The sequence below is a fragment of the Odocoileus virginianus genome, chromosome 13 (genome assembly GCF_023699985.2).
Source record: "Odocoileus virginianus isolate 20LAN1187 ecotype Illinois chromosome 13, Ovbor_1.2, whole genome shotgun sequence".
Taxonomy (NCBI): Eukaryota; Metazoa; Chordata; class Mammalia; order Artiodactyla; family Cervidae; genus Odocoileus; species Odocoileus virginianus.
Window position 1 is genome coordinate 51,352,223 of NC_069686.1, and position 22,457 is coordinate 51,374,679.

The 22,457-nt window shown below is 37.6% G+C and overlaps 1 protein-coding gene and 1 long non-coding RNA gene across 2 annotated transcripts in view; both read left to right on the forward strand.

Moving 5' to 3' along the window:
• Positions 1–437: 437 nt before the first annotated feature.
• Positions 438–3,419, forward strand: LOC139038074 (uncharacterized). Its single transcript, XR_011491004.1, has 3 exons — positions 438–711; positions 1,623–1,741; positions 3,070–3,419. It is a non-coding gene; the product is annotated as an uncharacterized lncRNA (long non-coding RNA).
• Positions 3,420–4,263: 844 nt separating this feature from the next.
• DARS1 (aspartyl-tRNA synthetase 1) overlaps positions 4,264–22,457 on the forward strand; it is a 62,153-nt gene continuing 43,959 nt past the window's right edge. The window contains exons 1-3 of the mRNA XM_020886163.2: positions 4,264–4,480; positions 6,462–6,519; positions 10,529–10,621. Of these exons, the coding sequence (XP_020741822.2) occupies positions 4,415–4,480; positions 6,462–6,519; positions 10,529–10,621 (217 nt within the window). The 5' untranslated portion in view covers positions 4,264–4,414. The remainder of the gene's footprint in view (positions 4,481–6,461; positions 6,520–10,528; positions 10,622–22,457) is intronic.

The window sequence follows — 22,457 nt, forward strand, 5'->3', positions numbered from 1 at the left end:
AATCGAAGCTTACCCAGACACTCCAAAGTCAAAACTAGTGGCAGAAACTGAGCTCTGCTGAAGTAAAAAGATAAGGTGACCACTCCTGAAGTCAAGGAAAACTTCCCTGTCTGCACCTGCACAGAAAGGCTCTTTGGGGGTCAAAAAGTGAGGGGGTACCACCCCATAGTAAGTATGGTCATGGACCCACTTGCAAGGCCTCTGCTATAGACTCCATCTTAGCAAAAAGATGTGCACACAGGTTGGGAAGTGTGCTAGAACAGGTCAGGTGTAAAAAAGAAACAAGGTAATTGGCCAAATATAAACCAAGTCCCAGAAGGACTGTCCTGTATGATTTAAATCATACTATACTCCTCCTCGTTATGGGGGATGCCCATACCCTTTGTCTCTGAGTGTGTATTTCTGCCTTGTTTCAGTCTTAAATAAAATGGTTTCTCTGTGTGCTGTCCCACTTAATGTGTCTCTAATAATAAACTTTGTACCTGTTTTCACAAGTTTTGCCTCCCTGAAATGTTCTTGTTTTCAATGAAGGTAAGAGCCAGGGAAACTTTGCTTTTAGCTTCTAGCCCCTGGTGGTCTAGCAGCTAGGATTTCTGGTTTTCATTCAGGTTGTGCATGCATGTGTGCTAAGCTGTGTTTCAGTCGTGTCCGACTCTTTGTGACCCTATGGACTACAGCCCGCAAGACTCCTCCGTCCATGCGATCCTCCAGGTGAGAATACTGGAAGAGGTTGCCATGCCCTCCTCCAGGGGATCTTCCTGACCTAGGAATCAAACCCACGTCTCTTACTCGCTTCCTGCATTGGCAGGCGGGTTATCACTGGCACCACCTGGGAAGCCCTTAAACCAAGCTACCCAGATTCAATTCCTGAGCTGGAAACGAGGATCTTTCTTCAGGACTGCTCACTGCTGAGATCAGAAGCATGTGCCAAGATGGAGCATCTGTCATCCTAGATGCCTGAGTAACTAGATGAGCACAGCCCCTTTGCTAACCTACTACAGACCTAATATGAACAAGAGATAGGTGGTGGTGGTGGTTGTTGAAGTTGCTGAGATTTGGGCATCAGTTTGTTACTAACACAGCATATCCAAACAATCCTGACCAGATAGGAGGAGGCACTCCCCTGGAGTCTGCCTATCTGTCCAAAGCCCAGATCTTCTTGACCTCTACAATGCTTATTTGTAGTTGCCTTTCCAGGGTCCATTTCCCTGTCCCTTAGCTTCCGACAGTGCTTTCCACATGGTTCCAGTAAGCTAACTCTGTTCCAAACTCCAGAGGAAATGCAAACTAGGCTAAACCAATCAGAATATTCCATTTCCCTGACTGTATGGATTGGGTCAGTAGTGGACTTGTGTCCAGTCAAAGTGAATCTGAGGGTTCTCACTGGAAATGCACATACTTACCACTACTACAACAAGTTTCACATTTCTTTATCATTAGTTATATGCAATCTTACTAAGCGGATTATGTATTATTGAGAACCAGGATCCTAATTTATCTCTTTATTCCCAGAACCTGGCATAATTGTTTTCACAAAATAGATGCCTATAAATAATCATTGATCAATTAAAAGGGGAATAAAATTTACTCCTTTTCTTCAAATTTCACTTCTCAAATTTCAGGGCCACCTATCCATCTACAGAGCGACATTCAGCTGTTTGCATCTCTGTCCTTTCCTTTCCTCCATCCTCATTGAAGAATAAATTATATGGCCAACGTTGGTCTTTCAAAAAAACTACAGGTAAAATTTGCTTTCTCATTTTCCTGGGATGTATATGGCATTTACATGAATACTTAGGGCAAATCTCTTCTGGGCTCCCTTCTACTGTACAGCGTCAGCACCAAAACCTCCACAGTGACTGAAGTAACTGCCTCTTTGTAACGGCACCACATCAGCCATGTGCTACTGGAGAAGTCTCAGTTCCAGGACCAAATCATGGGTCCTTATTAAATGGGTCCTTACAATGTCCAGAAATAATACCAAATACCAAATAACCTGAAGAAATATAAATATTTTAACCTTTTCTATTCTCCTCAAATCACCAATCTCCCTTTTCTACCTCCCCTGGAACCTCCAAACTCATCATTCATAACTTAGCCTCCTCTTCTAGAGAAACAGAAGTCATCACATGGGAGATCTCTCATTGCCCTAAAATCAAACATCTACCACTATCCTAGCACCCTCACCTCCAGCTGAGATAGAGGAGTTGTTCCTTTTCCCCTTGTCCCACCTCCTATCTCTCCCTTATTAAAAAAAAAAAAAAAAAACTTATACCATCACTCAATCCTTTTCAGTCTTGTATATCAATCTACTTTTTCATGAATCCTTCCCATTAGTTTTTAAATGCACTGAGATCTTCTTTTTTAAAAAAGCTTCACTTATTCCTTGTTAACTACCACCTGTATTTTTCCTTCCGTTCCCATCTTAACTTCTCATTATCTCCAAACGACAGGAAAGGTAGTGAGGTACAGTGGTTAAGAACATGAATCCTGGCACCACACTACCTGCTTTGAAATACATCATTTAATGTCTCTGAGACCATGGGCAGATTACTCCACTTCTCTCTGCCTGAATTTCCCCATAGACAAAAAGATTATAACACTGACACTAGTGCTTAGCACAGAGTAAGGTTGGCTGTAATCACTTTTGTTTTTATTTCTTTACTTTCACTCACATCTCAGCCCATCCTGACCCCATCACTTCACGTGTTTACTAAGAACACCAATGACCTCTACGTTGCTAAATCCAACAACTACTTTTCAGTTACCATCTTCCTTGAAGTTCAGGCAGCAGCTGACAATGTTAACACCTTCTTCTTGTAACATACTCTTCACTAGTCCAGGGGCATCAATTATCACGTACCTGGCAGTGTCTTCTTCACCTTTATCTGCCCATCTTTTTCTGGACCCCACAAAGCTAGAGGTTTCCTGGACATTCTTCCCTTAAATGTCTCAAAGGCATTTTATACGCGCTACGTCCAAAACTGATCCATGACCTTTCTCTCCCTAAGCCCCTGCTTTGAATATTCTTTTGTCTCTTCACCTGGCTAACTCCTACTCCTTCCTTAGATTTCAGCTGAAGTATCAGTTTCTCAGAGAAGCCTGAGGTGAATGCCTTCAAGAAAATTTTAGCACCTGGTACCTCTACTTCACACCTGCAGTGAGACGGTAAGTTACACGACGGTTGGGACCATGTGTCCTCTCACTATCCTATCCCAGGACAAGAATGCAGTAACCTCCACAACCCGTTCAGTCGCGCTAGCGTCTAACCGCACTCTTGAACAAAAGTATAAACTGTGCCACTTTGTGCCAGGTTAAGATTACTAGAATAATTAAAACATGGCAGGGTGCAAAGAAGTCTAGCAGAGGAAATAGTATTTTACCAAGCCCCTAAATTAGTTTCAATCTCAAAAAGAGGTTCGTGGATGACCAAAAAAAAAAAAAAGCTTAGATCGGGGAGATTCATTCATTAGACAACCAACACTATACATTGTCTTTAAAAATGCAGTCAGACCAATTGTGTGGCAATCGGTGCAATTCTGTGGAAGGTTTTGCCACTGGGCTTCCCTGGTAGCTCAGAGGGTAAAGCGGCTGCCTACAATGCGGGAGACCCGGGTTCTATCCCTGGGTCAGGAAGATCCTCTTTCGAAGGAAATGGCAACCCATTCCAGTACTCTTGCCCGGAAAATCCCATGGACGGAGGAGCGTGGCAGACTACAGTCCATGGGGTCGCAGAGAGTCGGACACGACTGAGCAACTTCACTTACACTTCACACATGACTTGGACACCAGTATTCAATCCTACCTCAACAAGCCACCTACCTATAACCCAGCACTCCTGTGTCCCACTACATGGCAGCTTTTTCCGAAATCTGCCATGAGTCCAGGCAGCTACACTGCCGCTGGGGAGTACAGACGGAGAAGTTCAAGGAAGGAAAAGTTCTGAGCGTGTGTGGATGTTTCAGCAAACAGTCTGCTCTCAGAGCGAGGAGGAGTAAATAGGGCTGAAAAGAGAACACAGTAGACTTCGCAGGTGGGATATGGCTGAAAAATGAATGAGTGGGAGAGCGTGCCAACTGGCATGCCCGGGACCTTTCCCCTCAGAGTCGATCTCGCGAAACTGTAACTAATTTCCGGGGAATTCCCGGGGATTTCCTCTAACTCCAGGCAAAGTCCCGTAGGGCGGGGCAAGAAAAGGAGATGCCGGCGCGCGGCCTACAGCCTCCGGAATCTCGAGAGAACTGCGGTTATCGCGATCTTTCCGGAGCCGACACTCCACGCGGAGTCCGAGCTCGTGTGCTGTGACCGGAGTGCAGGGAGGGCGGAGACTGTGCGGGAGGGAGAAGCCCCTTTGGCCTGCCCTACGGAAGCCTGCGAGGGAGGGTGGTGATCGCTGCCCCGTCCAGTTGTCCAGATGCCCAGCGCCAACGCCAGCCGCAGGAGTCAGGAGAAGCCGCGGGAGATCATGGACGCGGCGGAAGTGGGTTTCCTCCTTCTCCGGGCCTTGGAAGAACAGACCCTTGGGCCGGATCGCGCTGGGGGACGTGGGGAGCGGGGGGTAGGGGGAGCGGGGGCCCTGGCCTCTGGATCCCTGGCGGCACTTTGCCTGCAGGCCACGGGCCTGGGGTCCGGGCGCCCGGAGCCTTCAACCGGATCTCCAGGGCCCTTGCCCGAGCACCTTAGCCAGACTCACTCCGGATCGCATTTCTCACTGTGGCGCCTGGAGGCATGGCTTACAAGAAGCGTTTCTCTGAGATGGAGGGCGGGGGAGGGGGGCGCGGAAGGCGTGTAGTACCCACTGCCCCGGAAGTAGGAGCGGCCGGGTCAATCTTAAACCTCGCTGGATTAGGCACGTACTTCACGTATTCCTTCTCTTCCCCGGAAATTTTTAATGTCCACTGATAATCGATTTTTGCTCAGCACTCGTGTACCTTATGTTTTTCAAGTAATGACAGTACTTCTTAAAGCGATCTGCCACTATAATGACCGTTTTCCATGTGACAACTTTAGAGAAAAGCTGTCATTTTTATTTCCTTTCTTCTCTTAAGTAACCCAAGTGAGGTAGGTGGGGAAGTTTGTAGAGAATGCGTTTGAGATGAAGTGACCACAGATTATCTATGTAATTCATAATACCCCATAGTCCATCAGTGCTTTTCAGAAATGAATGTTTGAAACCGTTCTACCAGTGATGTGTGCTCTTAATGAAATTGAGATTTCTACCTGGCTGCTAATTTTTCTATTGAGGAGATATGAATTCGTGATACTCTGCATAAGGAATAGGTCATTTTAAAAACATTAGATGGAATAGGGTTGCTGAAATATGAACAGTACTAATAAGTTATCCCCTTTTTTCTTTTCACATGCTGTAACCTTTTTATGCTGCCCTCCTCCTACATTTTCTTTAAGGTGAATTTTTTTTTTAATTCAGAAAAAAAATTGTTCAGTAAGCACCTTAACATGTTTGGTTTGTTTTGGTATAAATGCAAAATCTGATATCTAACAAATCTAAAGGAGAGGATTCCAACAGAGTGACAGAAACGAATTGTTTATTCACATCCTAAATTACCTTGAAGGAAACCATTTTTGTGTATTCTTGATCTGATTAAGTATGTAAACTAGCAGCGTGCCTTTGCAAGTAGTGTGGGTCTATAGATTATATAAGGTAGACATTGGGGCAGAGTTTTGTCACTATAGCTGGAAGGATCTTAAGAGATCATTTTCTGGGTAAAGTGAGATTAAAATAAAAGGCCGCTTACCAATTTAATAAGTATAGTTTGTTAATAATAGTCTAGACTCTAGGCCTCTTTTTCTCCTGTTCCTGGCTTAAAATCTGTAATAGGAATTTTGGTGTCATATTGTCAGTGTCAAAGCACTTGCAACCTGATATCATGAAGAGGTTTTAGAACAGGAAGCTGGCAAATTTTTTGATGGTATTTTACAAAAGGAAAGTTGTAGTTAGCTTTTATCCAACATCTCTGATTTCTAAAAACTGGACATCTGGTGCTCAGAAAGTTTATCCCTAACTGTTGGTTCTCTTTGAACATCTCTTCCTGTAATAGGAAGTTAATAAAACTGTGGTATCTCATCCTTCTCCCTTCGAAAAGAGGAAATTTATAACCCTGCTTTGAAGTAGTTTAATCTCCTTTTTGAAGAAAGTAGTTAAGATGTGTTGTACATGTGTGTAAATTTTATTTGAGAATGCTGTTCTGTATGGTATATCAATCCGGGAGTGGTGATCTTCAAAATAAATTATCCAGAAGCTGGGTACTTATCCCTTTTCTATGGAGTGCATATATAAATGATATAACATATTTCTACAGTTTAAAACTACTAGTTTGAATTAATAAAATAGTCCTGAAAGTTAAAATGAATTCATCTTTTTCTGTTGTGTTTCTGTGTTTGTTAATACTATGCTATCAGTGTTTAAATAAAAAGTCATAATGTAAAAACTTTTTTTGTAGGATTATGCAAAAGAAAGATACGGAGTATCTTCAATGATACAATCACAAGAAAAACCAGGTTAGTAGTTATGTGATAATTTAAAAAGGCTTTTTTTACTTTCTAATTCCAGGAAAGCTCTTCATAAAGTTTTAAGTAAGGCTGACATAACTGAAAACATAACTCTGAAGGCATAATTCTGAAAAACTTAAATGGCAAACTTATGCCATTGTTGTTATTGTTTAGTTGCTAAGTCGCATCTGACTCTTTGTGACCCCAGGGACTGTAGCCAGCCAGGCTCCTCTGTCCATGGGATTTCCCAGGCAAGAATGGAGTGGGTTACCATTTCCTTCTCCAGGGGATCTTCCCAACCCAGGGATGGAACACACATCTCCTGCTTGGCAGGCAGATTCTTTACTACTGAGCCACCTTGAAAGTCCAAGCATATGCCATAACCCTGTGCAAACATTATCAATTTAGGGTCCCTAATCTAGAAAAGGAAGAAAATACATTAAATTAGTATATTTTAAGATGTAAATTATATTAGAAAGATACTCCTAAGTGATCATGTAAAAAGACTTCACCTGGCCTAGGAGATAAAAGATAGTTAATAGTAGCTTCTTTCTTCATATGCAGCCTTTTTTGCATGCCTCATGAAGCTACCTCTTTTAGTACCCTCCTTGACTTACATAAATATTTCTTTGAAAATTATTTGATTGTTTCTCTCAGACCTGTAAGTTTTCTATTTGTAAACATTTGTCTTCCTTTTGTTTCTTTTTTGTGTCTATTTTTGTTTGTTTCTCTTTTTTTTTTTCTAGTTTATATATGCAATTTCAACAAGTTTATCCTACTCAACTATTTAACAATCATTTTTGTTCTGGTAGACACCCCAAATTATGTCTTTCAAGCTTTGGTACACCTGCAGACCTTTAGGCTCTGGCCCATTGGAAGTACCAGGTACTTCTAATATATATGCCTGCCTGTGAATTTTATGCTTTGAAAATAATATACCCCAGGTTAGTTTTAATTGTTATTTTAGACTTAACTTACTGCATGGTCACAACATCACTTTTCCTCCCCAGCTTTGTTGGGAAAATGTGTAATGAAAGACTAAAATAGGTTGCTGAGAATAAACCATTTCCAAAAGATAAAGCTGGTGAAGTAAAATAATTGAATATACAATGGCATAGGAGCAATATGCTATAGGAGAGGACTACTACCCCTTCCAGGACAAGCAGAAGAGGTCATGTGAGACTTTTTCTCAGCTTATCTGTCTTCCTGAACTGCACTTCGTTGAGTTCTAGCATCAAAAAATCTCACTGGAGTTTGACTCTTACATAAGCCTCAGTCACCCTTTTCCACAATTATTGTTCCCATTTAGCTATCAAATCCAGACTACTGTTATAATAGTAACTATGACAGTTATTAGCTTTCCCTACCAAAAGAAAGGTTAAACTACCTATGTAATCTGATTACACTAAATAACAGCAAAATTCTACCCTTGGTTTTACCTCAGTTAAAATCAGAAAATTTTGTTCAACATAAAGTTATCTGTTTGCTTCCATTTCTCCAAAATTCTTTTATTCTAATATGAGTGACTTAACTGTGGAGGAGGTAGTAGGTTTTCAAATTGAAACCCTACTGCCACTAATCTTTGCCTTAGCCACTCATATCGGTGGGAGTGTGACATGCACCTCAGCCGGGTGTGGATACATTAAAGGTTGAGAACTCCTATGCTAATTCATTGGAATGACACATGAAAGAAGGGCCATTATTCTTTCTTTTCCAAAGTACTATTAAAATTACTGTAATCATGATGCTTGCTCATAAGTCTATTCTTTTAGACTTATTGTTTTGTTTTGAATTTTGATTGTCTAGTAAGTTGTTTGCTTTTTCAATCTTGGCATTTTCAGATCTGCCTTTTAAAATATTATGTTACTATGTCTGTCTTTTCTCTTTCACCCTTTCTTTTGTCTGAGTTTACACAGCAGACTTGGAAGTTAGCTTAACTTCTAAGGTCCACGTACAGAGTTTTACAGAAAGCCTCTTGTGATGAGTAGTGCTTGAAAATTTCACATTCATTCTCTTTGCTTTTGGCAATGAGAACCATGGATTCTCCTGTAAACCAGATTCTCTCTAAGCTGCATCTTTACTTCAAGAGATAAATTATAAATACATGTAGGCAAAGTAGGTGAAATATATTTATAATTTGATTTTTATTATAATATCCCCCACAAAAGTATATTTAGTATTAGGGTAACTAGGTTTTACCAGCATGTGATGTTGACAGATTTGGTTACAGTCAAGCCACATAACCACTGAGACTTGAGATTTTTTTATTATTCATTATGTTGTGGTATCATTCTATTAGAATATTTTTAATTAATGCTTACATCTTTTTCTTTAATACTGAAATTATTGCATATTTAGAACAATATCAAAATAATTTCTGGGTCGTGATTGCCTTGTATCACTATCTTCACACCATAGTTTTTTCACAGTTTTCTTGTTTGGGAGACTCTAGTACTTTGCTGTTAGTATCGGGGGGCATAATTGTTGGGGCTCACTTATAGTCAAAAGGGGAATTTATTGATTCATGTAACAGTAGGAAACAAAGTATAAGATGGCATATGCCATGGTAGGATTTAGAAGTTTGAACATTATTGATGGGGCTTTCAGTCTCTGCTTCCTGGCTCTGCTTCCACTAGGCTATTGACCTTGTTCTCCCATCCTGCAAATTCAGATAGTAAGAAAGATGGTGGCTGCAGCCCTGGGTCAATACTATCTCAGCTCAGTGACCTGGAGGAAGACAGCTTCATTCCCATTATCTGTATATTACATACCAGAAAAGGACTTTGATTGGCCTAGTTGAATACAGTCACTATATCCTGGGGAATGGGGTGCTATGACTGTCCAGGCCTGACAGAGAGTCCCCTCATGTAGCTAGCTGACTTACATACTATGACAGGCAAGCAAAAATACCATGTCCATTCAGGCAGAGGCAGGTGAAGATAGGCTGTGTTTGGCTTTATAAGTCATTGAAATGTTTAGGAGATTTGCACTTTGAAATTATATTGACTCCACTGTAGATTGAATTATCAAGGGATTGCCAGTTAGAATGCTTTTGCTCTCATTTAGGCAAGATATAATATAGTACATTGGTTTAGAATGTTGGCAGTGAAGATGAAAGAGAATTGGATAGGTTTTAGAGGTATTTAGGTATTTAGGATATTCAATTCATACAACTTGAGGCAAATTGCATACAGAAGGTGATAGAGAAGGTGTTAACCCTCGTGAGTAGGAATGTAAATTGGTTATAGCCACTATGGAGAACACTACAGGGGTTCCTCAAAAAATTAAACTAGAACTTCCATATAATACAGCAGTTCCACTTCTGGGTATTTATCTGAAGAATATGAAAGTACTAATCAAAATATATGTGCAAAATATATGTACTAATATATGTACTGATCAAAATATATGTGCACAATGTATGTACTAGTCAAAATATATGTGCAAAACATATGTACTAATATATGTACTAATCAAAATATATGTACAAAATATATGTCCACCCTTATATGTTACTGCAGCATTTTTTCCAGTAGCCAAAATGTGAAAACACCCTAAGTGCCTGTCGATAGATAAATAAAGAAGACGTAGTATATATGTGTGCCATTAAAAAAGATGAAATCTTGCTTTTTGCAACAACATGGATGGAATACAAAAATTAATAAATGAGCAAACCAAACAGCAAAACATAGAGCAGAGTAGTGGTTACTAGAGGGGAAGGAGCATGAGGGGAGGATGAAATGGGTAACAGGGTCAAATCTGTGGTAATGTTTGGAAACTAAACTTTTGGTATTGAGCATGCTGTTGAGTATATAGAAGCTGAAATACAATGTTATACGTATGAAGCATATGATGTTATAAACCAGTAAAAAGAAAAGCAAAAGAAAAGAGTGTTCCTAGAGATGAGAATCATTTAAGATAATATCAAGTATTTACATTAGCTATCAAACAAAGTAATTTTGATCTTGATCTCTCTGTAAATTCTAAATTACAAAATTGTTTCACTTTTTTGCTGCAGATCGAGTTTTGGTTCGAATTAGTGATTTGACAGTACAAAAAGCTGGTGAAGTTGTTTGGGTGCGTGCAAGGGTTCATACAAGCAGAGCTAAAGGTAAGATCGATTAGATGGTTACAGGTCTTTTGGTAATCACTGAGTTTTTCTTTTGCAGATTTCTCATAAGGCAAAGCAGATCTTTAAAAACAAAACAGAAACACCTGTTTTCCTTCTTAAATCAATGTAAAATATTAGTACGTGGTTAATTTTAGGTTCTTATAATATATTCTTAATTTGGCCTTTCCATCATCAAAAAGTCTGCAAACAATAAATGCTGGAGAGGGTGTGGAGAAAAGGGAACCCTTTTGCACTGTTGGTGGGAATATAAATTGATACAGCCACTATGGAAGATGGTATGGAAATTTCCTTAAAAAACTAGGATTAAAGCCACCATATGACCCAGCAGTCCCACTCCTAGGTATATACCCTGAGGAAACCAAAATTGAAAAAGACACATGCACCCCATTGTTCATTGCACCACTATTTATAATAGCTAGAACATGGAAGCAACCTAGATGTCCATGAACAAATGAATGAATAAAGAAGTTGTGGTACATCTACAAACTGGAATATTACTCAGCCATAAAAAGGAACACATTTGAGTCACTTCTAATGAGGTGGATGAATCTAGAGACTATTACACAGGGTGAAGTAAGAAAGAAAAAGATAAATATCATATACTAATGGATATATATGGAATCTAGAAAGATGGTACTGATGAATTTATTTACAAGGCAGCAGTGGAGACGGAGAGAATAGGGTCTCTGTATCAACCTAGAGGGGTGGGATGGGGAGGGAGGGTGAAGAGGGAGGGGACATATGTACACCTACCGCTGATTCATATTGATGTTTGACAAACAAAGTGCTATAAAGCGATTATCCTTCAATCGAAAAATAGTAATAATAATAATTTGGCCTTAAAACTCAGATGACATCTAAAACTTTAAGGTACTTTTCTAGAACCTCTCAAAAGTTTGATTTTTTGAAATAAAGAGTTTTTGAGAAGTTTTTCTTTGTTAGTATGAAAATATTCTAGCATTTGTAATATTTAGATAAGGAGAGAGGTAGAAGAGAGATACAGCTAGACTGATTTGTCAAGTAGCCACTGGCTACATTTAGCTATTAAAATTAAAATTCTATAGCTCAGACATCAGCTGTATTTTGGGTGCTTAATAGCCAGAGTGGCTAGTGGCTTCTATATTGAACAGACAGGACAAATATAAAATATCTTTATCATTGTAGAAACTTCTGTTAGACAGTGCTAAGAATTTAGCGTTAACAACAGAAAAGAAATACTACGGGAATTTAGACAAACTTCAATTTCTTATGGAAACTAGTGTTCCAAATTGCCTGAAAGCATTAGTGACTCTCCTTAGTTTATAACTTTATACTTTTGGACACTTTTTCACCCTTGGTCATCCCCACAAACTTGTGAAATAGGCAGAATAGACATTGCTGTTCCTTGTAAGTGAGGAGAGTAAGGCTCAAAATGATAAAGCTACTTGCCCTAATTCTCATAGTAACTGGTGGAATATGAACAGAATTCAGAAACTTTTTAGGACACCTTCTGTTGCCCTAGCAGTTAATTTCTTCTATACTATTTAATACATTCTGTGTTACAACACTTCTTTTTATTTTAAAATATTTATTATCGAATTAATATAGGCCTATTATTTTAAAAATTCCAACATTTTATACATATATATCTTAACAATCTCAGAATCACTTCTATTAAGAATTTGTCTGTTCTTTCAGTATCCTCCCCCACATAGATGACTACTACTTGACTTTGAGAAAAATACTGGTAGAATTTTAATTTTTTAAAGAAATGTTGATTTACCTTCATGCAAGATTGGGCCATTTATTCTACCAGCAGGTAATCACATTGTATTGTAATCCTTCACTTACTTGTCTTTCTCCCATTAGACGAGGAATCTTTGTTCTGTCCAAATTGGCACCTTGTTTCCTAAACACAGTTATTTAGCAAATTAAAAGATAAGAGTGCGTGCTACCTGTAATCCTGAACCAACAGTATTTCCCTTCACACTCATCCAAAAAATAGAACAGTTTGAATATGAGAAAGGACAGCTACAGTGAATTGAAACACATCAGATATGTTTAAATCCATAAGTTTATAATAAAGCTAAGGCAAACAAACAGAAAACCTAGTTGGTCATAAATAGAACAAGCTCATTATTTTCAAATCTGGTAAATACTGAAAGTGTCATTTCTGTATAAATTATATATCACTGACTAACCAAATAGTAGATAATGGGAAGGTGTCCCTTTAGAGAAGTATCTAGCTAATAAAATGAAGACTATTAGAACTTTGTTATTTTGCTCCCCAGTGAATATCTAGGTATTGATCATCTGTGATTGCTAACAACATATAATAGAGAGACAACCAGAAATATTTTATGTCTGTTTATGAAAGAATACAACACCACCCAATGAAGTAGTCTTACCCAAAAAGTTATACCCACATCTCATTAAGCCTTTAGATCTAACTACCAACTTACACGAAAGTTGTAGGACAAAGGAACATGTTAAACGACAATGCGGATACAGGCAGCAAAATCTAGACTATAGTAAACTACCGGGCGAAAAAGGCCTGATCTCTTCAAGAAATAAATTGAGCCAGGAGGAGTCGTCTATGGATTAAAACAGATATATCTCTCAGCTAATCACTTATTTAGATCCTAATTTAAATATGTAGTTGAAAAGGCACTGAGACTGTTGAATATTTGAACATTGACTAGATATTTGGTGTTAAAAAAATTGTTCAGTTTTTTTCAAGTTGAGATAATACTGTCATAATATTATTTTTAAAAAGATATCTCTTATGGATCCATACCAAATTATATATGGATGAAATAATAGAGAGTTTGCAGGAGTTTGCTTCAAATAGTACAGAAATTGTGGGATAAGGCTGAAACAAATGGCCATGAATTGATAATTATTGAGTTACATGAGGATTTTAGGTAGGCATTGAAATCATTTACAAATAATCATTTTGTCCTTTTCTTTCAAATGTTTATCTCATTTCTTGTTTCTCTCTGCAGTAATTAGTAGATTCCCCAGTTTTGCAAGGATTCTCACAATGAAGAATTTTTCAAACAGTACAGGTATAAAGAGTTATTTCATGTCTTTAGGTGTTCTGCATACAGTGTTACTAGGAAACAGTACCAAAGTTTAAAAAGTAGGTTAGAAGAAGTTTTCATCTAGTCCAAGTTTTCTGTTATCAGGAATAGGTGTTAAATTTTATCATTCCTTTTACAGAAAATTTTTTCCCTCAAAATAGCATTGTGTTGAGCATATTTATATAGAGATTCACTATACTCTCCTGTTTATTTTTTTGTTCATTGGAAATAATCAGTTGATCTTCATTATTCACAGATTGTGTATTTGCAAATTCACCTACTATAACATGTATTAGTAACCCCAAAATCAACACTTGGAGTGCTTTCACTGTCATTCACAGACGTACCAGATACTCACATGAGCAGTGGTGAGAAATTTGAGTCTCCTAATATAGCATTTTCAGCTGAGGTTAAACACAGTGAAGCTCTGCCTTGTATCAGCTCTCGCAACAAGTGTCCTCTTTGCAGTCTATTTAATGCTACATTCTTCAGCTGTCTGCTTTATTTTGGTAGTTTAACTGTTTAAAATTGCCCCTGAAGCACAGTGCTGAAGTGTTCTCTGGTGTTCCTAAGTAAAAGAGAGCCCATAATATACATTATGGAGAAAATATGAATTACTAATAGCTAAATTTTGTCCCAGCATGAGTTATAGTGTTGTTGAACATAGAGTTCTATGTTAATGAATCAACAATATATACTAAATAAGGTGTCTTTAAACAGAAATACACACAACAGATTTATATATTGTTGGACTAATAAAAATACCGTGACCAGTCATGCACAGAAGCCTCACTCTATATTTCCCCTAGGATCAGTGGTTCAGTATTTGCTAATTCATTGTTCCTAGTGGTTTTATAAAATGTGTGTGTATGCTCAGTTATTCAGTCATGTCTGACTCTTTGCAACCCAAATGGAAAACATATAAGGCCACGAGTAGCAAGAACCAACTATATGTAATTGTATTGGTTTACAATAATGGATTTCTTAATGTTGAACCATTTTTGGATTCTTGTAATAAACTGAATTTGGTAAAGGAGTGGATAATATTCTTTTTTTTTTTTTTTTTTAATTTTTATTAGTTGGAGGCTAATTACTTTACATCATTACTGGAGTGGATAATATTCTTTTAGTATAGTACTAAGCTAAATTTCAGTAATTTTGTTTTTGAATTTTCATTAATAGGTTTTTATAATTTTTACTTAGAAGATCCTACTTTGTTTTTAAGTTTGTATACATGTATGTATGTAAATTGTAAGTTACCCAGGTAATACATTAATGTTTTCACACGGATTTTTCAAAGAGTACAAATAATATCTTCCTTTTTCTTCTCTACTGCCTATCCTTTGCCCCAGCCTTTTCTATTAATTCTTAATAGTTTGTTCAGTGTTTTTCCCCCCAAATATTTCTTTCTAATGCATATATGCACACACATACATGCATACATGATTTTGTTTTGTATGTGTTTTAATTTGTTTTATTTTATGTAGATGATACCATATTTGTACATGGTTTCTGTACCTCTTTTTTTTTATTTTCAATTAACAATGTTTCTTGGAAATACTTCCATGGTATCGGTTACAAATCTACATAAGGCAGTATTTCTCCAAAGTAGATTTCAAGAAATTAAATTGCTGGGTTGAAGGGTTGTCGTACGCATACTAAAATTTTCCAGTACCAGATTACATTCCCGAAATGCTATACTCAGTTATACTCCCCCAAGTGTGTGACAGTACCACTTGCTTCACACTTGCCAGTAATGATTGTCAGTGCTTTTTATTTATGACAGGATTATTTGAAAAAGATACATAAAATTTTTGAATTTCAGAATCCTGGTTGCTGCTACTCCCTTCTTCCTTACATGGAAAAATTATAATGACAATAAATATGACTGATTTGGAATCATTCATGTGTTTTAAATCCAGAAGTAGTAGCACATTAAAATTGGACTTAGAAAAACTACAAATGCTGTCAGTTTCAAATAAAGTGCTGAAAAACCATGAATAAGGAAATTAAACTGTCAAAAGTATGACAGCTAGAATTCTGTTAAGGGGGGAGCCTCTAGTCTGTTTATATAACAAATATTTGTATATTTTTCTCCTCAAATTAAGGGCAGTATTCCTATTTTTTAAAGATTACGAATCAGATTTCTCACAATAGGTTTATGTATCAAATCCCTAAAATCAAGAGTTTTATATAGAAATGAGACATTTTTAACTCTTAATGAAACATTTAGCATTAGTTTCTTTTTTTGTTTGTTTGTTTTTTTTTCATTTATTTTTATTAGTTGGAGGCTAATTACTTGACAGTATTGTAGTGGTTTTTGCCATACATTGACATAAATCAGCCATGGAATTGAAATGCCTGATTCATGTAAATGTATGGCAAAAGCTACCACAATATTGTAAAGTAATTAGCCTCCAATTAAAATTAATTAATTAAAATAAATCTTGATATTAAAAAAAGTAATTGAAATATGTATGATTCCTTTCAAATTTTATACATACTGCATGAAGTCATTGGCACAAGATTATTCTTCCTAAAACCTTAACTTATACTTCCAAAATAGCTGATTTATTTAGGTGGTCAGATAGAATTTTTATTTGTTGTTGTATTTAGTCGATAAGTCGTGTCCGACCCTTTGCCACCCTCTGTGGACTATAGCCCACCAGGCTCCTCTGTTCATGGGATTTTCCGGGCAAGAATACTGGAGTGGGTTGCCATTTCCTTCTCCAGGGGATCTTCCTGACCAAGGGATCAAACCCACATCTCCTGCATGGACAGGTGTATTTTTACCACTGAGTCACCAGAGAAACCCTTAGAATTTTTAATACCAAGAGTCAAAACGTCAACTTATATCCATATAAGAATATTTCAGGGAAACTAATAAGTGGGAAGTATTTTAAAACATATAGGTCTTTGTAGTTTATTCCATAATTGATTAACATAAGCAGTGAAGGAAGATGTTAATGTTGGGTGTTAGGAAGTGAAGATACATCATCTAATAAATTCAAGAGTTTGGCAAGCTAAAGGACAGTAGGAATAGATGAAAACGTAAGATTGCCTCATATCTTTGATAACTGTTTCTTCCACCAAGGCTTACTTCTTTATTGAGCCATCACTGAAGTGGAGATAAGAGTAAACCTTTTGTCTTGACTATGTACCATGTTTGTTCTTCAGCTTAGAAATAAAGATTGCACTTGCTGCTATAAAGGAAGGTTTCCAACTTTACACTTTTCTAAAACAGTCCTCTTGTGTAAATTTAAGAAACTGCTTCTTCTAAAAACTTAAAAATAAAAGTGCAACACAAATTTTTAACTGCTGAGGACTTAAAATATTTAAAAATAGTGAATTCATTTTGCTGTTTCAAACATTGACTTTCCTTTCTTAAACTCACTTCTGACTGGGGCATTCCATGAAGGAAGATAAATTGTTGTTCAGTCACTCAGTCATCTCTTGACTCTGTGACCCCATAGACTACAGCATGCCAGGCTTCCATCTCCTTTCACTATCTCCCAGTTTGCTCAAACTCGTCCATTGAGTCATGATGCCATCCAACCATCTCATCCTCCGTTGCTCCCTTCTCCTGCCTTCAATCTTTCCCAGCATTAGGGTCATATATAGCAATTGATTAATCTGTCATATAAAGTTCTTGTACTAACTTAAGTAATGAGAACTCTTTCTTAAACTGAGAAATTATGTCATTGCTTCTTAGAATAAAAAATAATATATTGCTATAGTATAAATTAACATGCTATAGTTCAAAAAGATGTAAGATGAAAATAGAGCTACACAATATTATCCAGCAGTCCCACTCCTGGGCATGTATCCAGAAAAGACAAAAACTAGTTCATAAAGATACATGCACGCACCCCACTGTTCGTAAGCAGCACTGTTTACACTAAGACATGGAAGCAGCCTAAGCGGCCATCACCAGGTGAATGGATAAAGATGTGCCATTTATCTACCTGTCTGTTTTCTCTATCTACCTGTCTGTACTTTGCTGTACTCCTGAAATTAACACAGTGTTGTAGATCAACTGTTCTTCAGTTTTTAAAAAAGAAGAAAAATATAAATATCACAAATCTAGCTCCAATCTATTCCTCTCCCCGCCCCCAAAAATAACCACTGTTGTTTCTTGTGTATTCTCTCAGGAAGAAAAGTGCATTTACAAGTATTAGCATAGCCTTTGTTTTTAAATTTGTATAAAAGGAGTCACACATACTGCCCCTTATTATCATTCATCAGTGTCTATAGGAAAATGCCTTTTAGGACATTGAACTGAGCAGATCACGCTGTGCAGTGTATCACTGACCAGAGAACAAAGAAAGAACAATTTAGTTTACTAACACCCTTCAAGAACCTGGTGTCAAAAGCACTTGATAGAGGGGGTCTGAGTGGACAGCTCTGTTTACCAGGAAACCAGTACTGATTTTTAAGTCTTAAAAATCTTTTTGAATGTACCATCAAGGTTCTAGTATTTGAAAGTGCTTTGAACACAGAAAACTTGGGACCGTAGCATTAGAGTCACATGTAGATATGTTCTACTAGTGAAAATTACATAAATATGGGGTGATGTTAAACCTCATTTCTTTTATTTAAATAATGCTGTTATGAACAGCTTTGTTAGTAAGACGTTCCCTATTTAATTTTCTTAACATACATTCTAAGAAACTTATTTTTTGAATCAGAACGTTTTAAGCCCTTTGCCAAATTGATCTCTGAAAGCATTGTACAAGCCTATCTTGCGATCGACAAGTTATGAAGGAACGGTTTTCACTTAATTCTTCTGAGCGTCGAATAATAGTGTATATTTTTTAATTTATTCTAGTATGAGAGGTATGTGTCATAATCAGTATTTGTTTCCACTTACACTAGTTTCATTTCCAGTAACATTTTTCTCCTTATGTTTACTTACCAGGGTGTTTTTCTTTTAGATTATTTGTTCTAGTCCATTATGCATTGGGATCTCAGTGTTCTTTACATATACATCTTTAAGATCTTTATGTATTAAAGATATTAACTCATACAGGTTATATGTCATTCAGTAGATATTTTTCCCAGAGTGGTTTATTTTTATATATAGGCATTCTATAATTTTCAAACTTAGAGAGTCCTCCCCTTTTCTATTGTATAGTTTAATATTCAGTTCCATTTTTTTATGACTCAGTTTTTTAGTTTATCTCCTGAATTTCACTAGAATTAAAATCTCTTTGCTCTAATAGGGCATCTTCTCAGTTCTTTTTTATGCTGCATTGATCTGGCTGTTTCTGTACATTTTTACTTACTGTGGCTTTATAATATGCTGATGGTATTGGTCTCGGACTTCCCAGGTGGTGCTAGTTGTTAAGAACCCGCCTGCCAATGCAGGAGACCTAAGAGACAAGGGTTCGATCCCTGGGTTGGGAAGATCCCCTGAAGAAGGGCATGGCAATCCACTCCAGTATTCTCACCTGGAGAATCCCATGGACAAAGGAGCCTGGCGGGTTCATGGAGTCGCAGAGAGTCGGACACAACTGAAGCGACTCCCCATACATTGGTCTCACCACTTTCCTTTCATCTATTGGCTTTTTTAAAAAAAAAAACAATTTAAATTTTAAAATCACATAGAGTAAATACATCAAACATTAGAAGAGTACAGTTAACATTCTTTGCTTCACTCATAATCATTGATTTCATGATTTCTGTTTCCTAGCAGGCATGTTAGCTCTTAGGAGTACATTTGCTTCTATGTCCTAAGTACACGGGAGTTCTGCTTACCTCCTCTGTTGAATCTAGAACATGGCCACAGTTTTCTTTTAACCCTTACCTTTCTTCTGTACCTTCATCTTTGACTTTATTGGTCTCTTAAAAATTATTTTTTCTGATTAAAAAAACAGTGCCATGCGTATTGTAGAAAGTTCAGAAAATACGAAGAACAGAATAATGCTCTACGGTTTCACCATCCACTAGTAGCCACAGTTTTTGGTGTTTTTTTGTCCTATACAGTTTCATATTTTGGTGGGTTTTTTTATGCAGCCAATTTTAATATCTCTTAAAATTATGATTGGCTTTATCACTTTGTTCACATAACAGTCCGGCATGAATGTCTAACAAATACATACTTTGTATTCCCAGCACCCACCGTAGTTTTTGGACATAGTGATCCAGCTGTGAAATAGAAATGGTTGTGCAGTGCATGCATGCTGTCATGTCCAACTCTGCGATCTATAGCCTGCCAGCCTCCTCTGTCCATGGAAGTTTCCAGGCAAGAATACTGGAATGGTTGCCATTTCCTGCTTCATGGGATCGTTCCGACCCAGGGGTCAAACCTTTGTCTTTTGCATCTCCTGCATTGGCAGACAGGTTCTTTACCACTGGGGCCACCTGGGAACCCAGTTTTCATAGTCCTCAAATAAGTAGGCAGTGGCAGTAGTGCTATTAGCAATAATAATAAGTTAAAAGGTAGCAATACTAGTTTACAGTTAACGTTAATTGGGTGTCTGTCACAATTATAAACTTACTATAATCCTCAAGAGTACAGATGAAAATTCAAGAAAACCCCATGAGTAATATACTATTACTTCCTTCATTTTGCAGATGAATAACTGAGGCATAGTTAATATTCTGGTAGGCCCCTTATAGGAAGTAACAGGATATGATCCCATATCTTTTGATTTAAAAGCTTTTACTCTTTACCAGACCCTTACACTGCATGTCACCCCTTAGAGCTAACCTAAAGACGTCGTCACCCTTTGTTAAGTACTGTGGAGCTCTCTGCTCTCTCCCAGGGTTTTTGTCTGGCATCGCAGTTCATCACAAGATTGCTTTGTAGTGCAGCCAGGTCAGTGCTGCCTCTGTCTGCACTGTTAGAGCAGCTAAAATGTTTACTAAGTCATGTACATTACCTTCTATTTCCTGTTAACATTCTGTTCTGAGTGGGCTAATATCTGGCTATAATTTCAGTAGTTCTTGGGATGTCATTTGATTCATCTGCAGATTTCTCTAACAATCTTTATCAATTCAGCATCTTAAAAATCCCTTTGAATTTGTACAGCTCACATAATTTTCTTTAAGATTTTGCTTGGAGCTTCCCTTGAAGTCCAGTGGCTAAGAATGCACCTGCCAATGCAGGAAACACGGGTTCGATTCCTAGCCCAGGAAGATCCCACATGCAGCCAGGCAACTAAGTCTGTGCGCCACAACTACTGAAGCTGCACTCTGGAGCCCACACACCTAGAATGCATGCTCTGCAGCAAGAGAAGCCACCACAGTGAGAAGCCTGCGCACTGCAACGAAGAGTAGCTTCCTCTCGCCACAACCTGAGAAAGAAAACCTGCAGCAACAAAGACCCAGTGCAGCCAAAAATAATTAAATAATTTAAAAAGAGAGAGATTGTACTTAGCAACTGGTTCATACTGCAAAGGAAAGGGGCAATGGTATCTATGTAGTGGAAAACTATGTCAATCATACATGATCTGGAAGTCCATAGATTGTGTCTGTGTTGGCACCCTGCAGCATTTTTTTAAACATCATGATTGCTGTCATATTTGCGTTTCAAAACTGTATGTTGAAAGTATTAACTACTAGTCTGCTTGCATCTTTTGCTTTTTTTTAGGGGAGGGAGTGAGGGACAAAGCTAATTCTCAGTAAAAGATAATTCTCATTTTTAAAAAAACCCCAAAATCTTTTGATGTTTTGAAAGACAATCTGATGAGAAAAGTTGTCTGAAAATGATTTAACTTGTTTTATGAGGGAGTAGTGTCCCAAAATGTGATCAGAGACTTGTAAAAAGAATCTATTTTAGAAAAAAAGAGTTGTCACAAGGATAGTGACTGGATCTATTATGAATATCCTTCAAAAGGTTAATAATAAGGAATGACAATTCCTTATGAAAGAAGAGAGAATCACGAGGCTCAGAATTACACAGAAATAATACTGGTTTTTAGGCATAAAGAGAATGATCTTTTATAGACAAAGTGAACTATTGGGGGTTAAAAAAAAGTGGAACAATTATATAGGATGAAAGATTAGGAAGACGATAAAGAAAAAGATGAGTAAAATAGAACATGAGATAAGCTAGTCTGTTATTCTAAATGCTCTTTAAAATGTACTTTGGAAGGAAATAAAAAGAACCACCTGCAAAAAACATTTATGTTCCCATGACTAAGCACTATATTAGTACTTTCATGGTTGCATCATTTGAGGCTCCTGTGATGCTTAGCCTAGTACCTTTGCCTATAGAATATACTAGCTTTTGGGAACCCTCTTACACTGTTGGTGGGAATGCAAACTAATACAGCCACTATGGAGAACAGTGTGGAGATTCCTTAAAAAACTGGATATAGAACTGCCATATGACCCAGCAATACCACTCCTGGGCATACACACCGAGGAAACTAGATCTGAAAGAGACACGCGCACCCCAATGTTCATCGCAGCACTGTTTATGACTGCCAGGACATGGAAGCAACCTAGATGCCCATAGCAGGCGAATGGATAAGGAAGCTATGGTACATATACACAATGGAATATTACTCAGCCATTAAAAAGAATTCATTTGAATCAGTTTTAATGAGATGGGTGAAACTGGAGCCCATTATACAGAGTGAAGTAAGCCAGAAAGATAAAGACCAATACAGTATACTAACGCATATATATGGAATTTAAAAAGATGGTAATGATAACCCAATATGCAAAACAGAAAAAGAGACACAGCTGTATAGAACAGACTTTGGGACTCTGTGGGAGAAGGTGAGGGTGGGATGTTCAGAGAG